Below are 6,411 nucleotides of genomic sequence, written 5' to 3'. Positions count from 1 at the left end.
TTGTATGAAGCGGGTGTGGTGGATGTTTTATCGTTCCTCTTGTCATTTCAAGGGGGCGGGGCCTAACTGTATCACCATTCATCTTCCTCTATTGTGACACTTTGAAAGGCCCATTTCAAATGTCACAATAGCTCAACATATTGGCATAAAAAAAAGCCAAGTTGAGTTTTGTCAATAATTATTAGCCAAGCTGGGTTTTAGTGTATGATTTAATAAGGGTAAATATTGTGATTGGCATTCCACTCGGGTTGTTTATTAACTTTTTTTTTCCTTTGACAGTTTCAGGCACCGCTGTCGTAAGCACTGCCCCCAGAGCACGTATGAGGAGCCGGGCAGGGGCGCGTGTCTGCCCTGCCCCATGCCGTGCACAGACTGCACAAGTGATGCACACTGCCTCGCTTGCCAGCCAGATTACTTCCTAAATGGTACCACGCTTTGATCTTTTCTTTATTATCCTCCCGGGTCAGTAGTTGCACTACGAGTGTTTTTACAGCCAATTTGTGGGAGTCGTTCGTTGGTATGTCGTTTGTCTTCATTTGAATTGCAAATCATGTGCTTGTGTGCAAATGTGCAAATCAAAATTGAAATCTTCATTGAAGACACCATTTTTTTTTTCAAATGATTCATTTTGCTCTCAATACAAAAACGAGCTTTTTAACAGGGGTGTGGAGACTTTTTCAACCCACTATTTTTCAACATATAGTCCTCAGATTGTCTTGTGATGGATCACTTGTCAAGACTTTTTACTTCTCTGCCAATGACAGGAGGTCAATGTGTGAAACAGTGCCCCCAACATACCTTCAGCGACACCACCGGGTGGCGCTGTGAGCCTTGCCACAGCTCCTGCCAATCATGCCATGGGCCTCGGTCAACAGACTGTGACCTCTGTCTCTCGGGTAACGCTCCTCTTCACGGGCAATGCCCTTTGGCAAACTGTCCACTGGGGCACTATTTTGACGGTAAGGCTCATTTGCAACCTTGGCGAATTTCACTCATGAAGATCAACACTCGTATTTGATGATGATGATGATGACCTGCTGTTTGACATCTTCATTCGCCGATGCTTGAGCAGAGTGGATGCTTAGAGCTGACACACCTTTGAATCCTCTCAAAGGACCTTTGGGTTCACGGCACACCTCCGCAAATCGCTATCGCTCAGTCAAGAGCCGATTTAGTGAAGCATTTTCAGAAAGCGTGGCGATCTTTGCCATATTTCAAGTACCAATTATATCATTTTATTATCACATTTGGCTACAAAGCAGGTGTGGTCGAAAAAAACGTCTCCATTCGAAACTGCATGCTGAAAAATGAACCTATTTTGAAACGGATGCTTCTTTGAAATTGTTGAAGCGTTCATGACTCATCTTGAATGAGCAAAAAAAATGATTTGTTTGTTTGTCAATCAAAATGTACTCAAGCAAACATTTTATTCTTTCGTGCTGCAATAATGTCGCAGCCTGCTTTAATGTGATTTCCTCTTTCTAGCCGAATCCAGTGAATGTCACACATGTGACGTCTCCTGCAAGACCTGCTTCGGCCCACGGGTGCTGGATTGCTCTTCGTGTTTTAAAGGTACAAACACCTTCAGCCGTCCAGTCAAATTCACACATAAAACAACTCACTGCATTGTGATGTCACAGACTATTTCCTGGACCAGGAAAGTTCTTGCGTGATGCAGTGTCCCCCCGGCTCCTACGCTAACTCGGCCACTCAGCTGTGTGAAAACTGCTCGCCAAACTGCGAGGCCTGCGTGGGCTCTAGTGATAATTGCATCGACTGTTCCAAAGGCGGCTTTAAGCTTTTTCTCCACCAGGGGAGGTGTTGGTCAAATTGCCCGGAGTAAGCTGCATTTTTTTTTTTTTTTATCATTGGCAGAAATGGCAATTCCTATCGAAATTGTGTGCGAATGCTGAGAAATGCATCAATGCAATCAATTCTGTGATAGCTTGACTTTGTTTGCAGAGGTTACTGGGAGACAGCGGATGGATCGTGTAGCGCCTGCGACGATTCCTGCCTGACGTGTGAAGGGGCCAGTACAAAGTGTCTGTCGTGTGCAGACGGCCACTATTTGGAGGGCGGTGTGTGCAGCCTCAATTGTTCACTGGGCGCTTACCCTGCAGACGACGCCACCTGCAGGCGCTGCCCCCCTCATTGCGATATTTGCTCAGATGACAGGACCTGCTTCAGTGAGTTTGAATTTATGGATAGAAAATGTTCAATATTTATATTTTCTTTTAAATATTTTATATGATTTTTTTTTAAATAATAAATTTTGCATATATTTTATATATTTAAATTTTTGGGGGAGGGGGGTAATATTTAAAATCTAAAATATTTCAGAAAATCACAAATCTTATCCCTCCAGAGTGCAGCTTCTTGTATCTGATGCTGAACGGCGCGTGTAAGGCTAATTGTCCCACGGGCTACTACGAGGACATGGAGGAGGGGCGTTGCGGTCTGTGCCACCCGACCTGTACCAGCTGTTCTGGGCCTTTGGCGGACGACTGTGAGACCTGCTCCACGTTCAGTCCCAAACTTTATAAGGGCGCATGCTCAAAAGAGTGCCCGACTGGCACCTACTATGAAGCTGCAGCCACAGAGTGCCAAGGTAAAATCAACAGCACAAATCCAAAAAGCAAGCAAAGTTTTCTGAGCATGTTTGCTGGATATGCAGAGTGCCACCAGACGTGTGTGAGCTGCTCCGGTCCGGATCCCGACCAGTGCTCCCAATGCGAACGAGGCCTGGTCCTGGATCCCAACACTTTGCTATGCGGCGTGACGGGCGATAGCGACTGCCCGCCGAGGACCTTCCTGCACGACGACCAGTTCACCTGTATGGGCTGCCACCGCCACTGCTACTCCTGCGAGGGGCTCGGCAGAGACGAATGCCTGACGTGCGCTGTCCCCCGATACCTGCACAGTGAGTTTCCATTGGTGTTCATTTCTTCTCATCAGAAGTGGTTTTCCTGTCCATATTGAACAAAAACATATTTTGAGAAATGGGTGGATAACAACAGATTTATTTATTTGACTTTTATTTTTTTATTTTCTACTTTTTTATGATTTGTATTTTTATTTTTATTTTATACTATAGGTGGGTCCAATCCAACTAATTAAAAAGTCAATTTTGTGTAATAAAATATATAATAAATAAATGTGCAAAAATGATTGTAGCCAGTATATCAACCGGTGCAATAATGTGATTGTTTCATGGCTACAATAAAAAAAATAGAAGGTGACAATATCATTGATTGACATATTTTGAGAAATGGGTAGATAACAACAGATTCATTTATTTATTTGACTTTTATTTTTTTATTTTTTATTTTCTACTTTTTTATGATTTGTATTTTTATTTTAATTTTATACTATAGGTGGGTCCAATCCAACTAATTAAAAAGTCAATTTTGCGTCATAAAATATATAATAAATAAATGTGCAAAAATGGTTGTAGCCAGTATATCAACCGGTGCAATAATGTGATTGTTTCATGGCTACAATTAAAAAAAAATAGAAGGCGACAATATCATTGATTGTCCTTGAGAGGAGAATAAAACAAGGCGTGTCTGCGGGTTGTTTTACAGACCGGACCTGCGTGAGCGAATGTCCTGTCGGTACGTACACGAGCGCGCAGGAGGCCGACGGAACCCAGCTGGGCTTCTGTTTGCCGTGCAATCACGTGTGCGCCACCTGCACGGGGTCCTCGCCCAGAGACTGCCTCACGTGTTCCCCGAGATCCCTGCGCCTCCTTCATCTCTGTGTCCGCCATTGTCCCACAGGGTACCGGGCCCGGCCCGACGTAATATTGTCTTTGTATCGAGACATCATCTCATGTTCCTCTCCCTGCAGGTACTACCAAGCGGGCTCCCATTGTGAGAAATGCCACCACTCGTGTGAGATGTGCTCAGGTCCCGGGCCCGAATCCTGCCGGGCTTGCTTGCCTCCCCTCCTGGAGGTTCGAGGTACTAAGCTGTGCGTGGAGCGCTGCCCACAACGTTTCTACCGACTGGACGACGTGTGCCTGCAGTGCCACATCAGTTGCCACACCTGCGCAGGTGACGGTCAAGCGACAACAAACGAACCCCTCGCCACCATTTTCTTAGCAAACGATGTATGTTCTTGACAGACGCCTCACCTCAGAGCTGTGTGACGTGCGACAATGGCAGCACGCTAAAGGACAAAGTTTGCTATCCACGCTGCGAGGAGGGGAAATACTTCACTGAAAAGGTAAGGCTGCAAACACAATGTTGTTTCAACACGGATGGTTTTATGGCACGACATTATCGTCGTCCTTCATCTGTGTTTGATTACCAGCTAATTTGTTCCTGCTCGCAACTCAAAACTCAAATCAACTTTCCCAATTGAAATGACTAGAAACACCATTCATCTATCCAAAGATCTATCAAAAATTCTTTCGTAGGACTGGGGGGAAAAGAATCAGCAAACAAATTGGTTGACAGAAAAATGTCCGTCTTGAAATGAATATACCGTATTTTTTTGGACTATAAGGCTCACCGGACTATAAGGCGCACCTTCAACGAATGGCCCATTTTAAAACTTTGTCCTTATATAAGGCGCACCATTAATGCATCATGTCAGATTTTTAATCCAAATCAAACGATTCCCCATTTTATCGTTTTTATTTCAACTTCAGATGCAACAAATTACTCTATAATCACAAAATAATGATCCATAGTCTTTTTGATTCATGATTCATAGTCTTCAGCGGGCCATTTATGATTGATTTCATGACACAATGCTTCGGGCCAGTTTAAATTTAGGAATTTGGTCCATATATAAGGCGCACCGGACTATAAGGCGCACTGACGGCTTTTGAGTAAATTTGAGGTTTTTGGGTGCGCCTTATAGTCCAGAAAAGACGGTATGCTAATTAGAATTAAAAAGCACCTTTTATGCAATGGCCGCCGCTGTAGGCCACCTGCGCGGCATGTGACAGATCGTGCAAGCATTGCAGCGGGCCCAGACCTGACCACTGCCTGACTTGTCACCGAGATTCCGGCCTTCACGCCGTGGAGAGCCGCTGTGCCCGCTGCTGCCAGGCTGAGGGGAACCGCACAGATTGCTGCGTCTGCGACAGCCGCTCAGGTTCGCTATACACACTTTGCGACATCACAAGTGTGCATTTTGATCGGCTCACCTATTTTTCGGTAGGTCTATGCGCGGAGGCCCCCGAAGCCAAGTCAATGGACGAGCCGGTTACGGACAACAACGTGTCTTCGAGCGTCCTCAATCGCGCGTCGACTGCCGCGCCTGTCGCATTGCTGGCCGCGCTCGCTTTGGCTCTGCTCGCCTTCGCCTTGTTGAAGGCCCGAACCGGGAGGAGGCTTTGCTGGAAGCGGAGTTACGAGAGACTGAGCGGCGGCCCCAATATGCCTCACGGCGTCCCCGAACCGGACAGCGGCGACGAGGTGGACGTGGTGTACACGAGTCGAGGCGGCTCCGTGTACCGTCGTTACAGTTTTATCCACGAGCATGATGCCAACGCGGATCAGAGTGTAGATGAGAGTACTTGTCTCAACCAGTCCTAGTAAAGACCCACCAAAAACGATTTAGGACGATGGTCGCATGGACCTGCAAAAATAAAAAAAAAAAAAGACATACAACACTGTAATGTGTATGCCAGGCCACTAGTTGGCGATGTCACTTTGTGTTGTTTGAATGCCACTCGAGCAGAGGGAAAGTCAATGTGACATTTTGTATTTGTTTGTTGCGCTTTAAGTTATCTTGTTAATATTAGGTGGTCTAATGCAGTTTCCCAACTTTTATTTGATATTAGAAAAATGATTTGCTGATATCTAAGAGAAGCATATTTATTTTTTAATAATACCCATCAAGACAAGAGTGGCTTAATGCTTGAATTAGTACATGCTAGTTTTTCCGCACGTCGCTACCTAACAATCAATTCACAAGCAAAACAAGAAACCGATATAATTGTTTGAGCGGGGGGGGGGAGGATTTGATTTTGTTGTAAAAAGTGCCTGCATTTTGATACTGTGATGGAACTTGTTAGTGATATGGGAGTAAAACATTGACACAAAAATGACAAAAAAGTGTGACTTTTTTTCTACAGTTTTTTTTTTTTTTTCTTTCCAAGTGCACCTTTGAAATATGCCACAGTGAATACTTCCTGGTGGAATGTAAGGCTCAAAGTCATCACAAGTAGAATGAAAAAAGAAATTGACCTTTGAGTTCACTCACAAATGAGTTCGAAATTGACATTTGACTTCACTCTCAAGTTAGTTTGTAAATAATTGACAAGGTTGTTATTCCACATCCAGTCATCCATTTTCCGAACCGCTTTGTCCCCACAGGGATCGCTGGAGCCTATCCCAGCCGTCATCGGGCAATAGGCGGGAGACACCCTGAACCGGTTGCCAGCCAATCGGAGGG

At 45.0% G+C, this 6,411-nt stretch overlaps 1 protein-coding gene across 1 annotated transcript in view; it reads left to right on the top strand.

Annotated features, from left to right (window-relative positions):
• The window catches only part of LOC147055439 (uncharacterized), an 8,987-nt gene extending 2,938 nt beyond the window's left edge, over window positions 1–6,049 (top strand). Inside the window, exons 5-16 of the mRNA XM_085913928.1 lie at window positions 280–425; window positions 765–959; window positions 1,486–1,572; window positions 1,641–1,839; window positions 1,963–2,186; window positions 2,366–2,608; window positions 2,675–2,920; window positions 3,585–3,780; window positions 3,850–4,055; window positions 4,127–4,227; window positions 4,935–5,106; window positions 5,173–6,049. Of these exons, the coding sequence (XP_085770054.1) occupies window positions 280–425; window positions 765–959; window positions 1,486–1,572; window positions 1,641–1,839; window positions 1,963–2,186; window positions 2,366–2,608; window positions 2,675–2,920; window positions 3,585–3,780; window positions 3,850–4,055; window positions 4,127–4,227; window positions 4,935–5,106; window positions 5,173–5,549 (2,392 nt within the window). The 3' untranslated portion in view covers window positions 5,550–6,049. The remainder of the gene's footprint in view (window positions 1–279; window positions 426–764; window positions 960–1,485; window positions 1,573–1,640; window positions 1,840–1,962; window positions 2,187–2,365; window positions 2,609–2,674; window positions 2,921–3,584; window positions 3,781–3,849; window positions 4,056–4,126; window positions 4,228–4,934; window positions 5,107–5,172) is intronic.
• Window positions 6,050–6,411: the final 362 nt, after the last annotated feature.

Source organism: Syngnathus leptorhynchus, chromosome 6, assembly GCF_054491065.1.
Source record: "Syngnathus leptorhynchus isolate UIUO chromosome 6, UIUO_Slep, whole genome shotgun sequence".
NCBI lineage: Eukaryota > Metazoa > Chordata > Actinopteri > Syngnathiformes > Syngnathidae > Syngnathus > Syngnathus leptorhynchus.
Note: the sequence above shows the minus strand (reverse complement) of the source record. Positions and strands in the feature narration are given on the sequence as shown.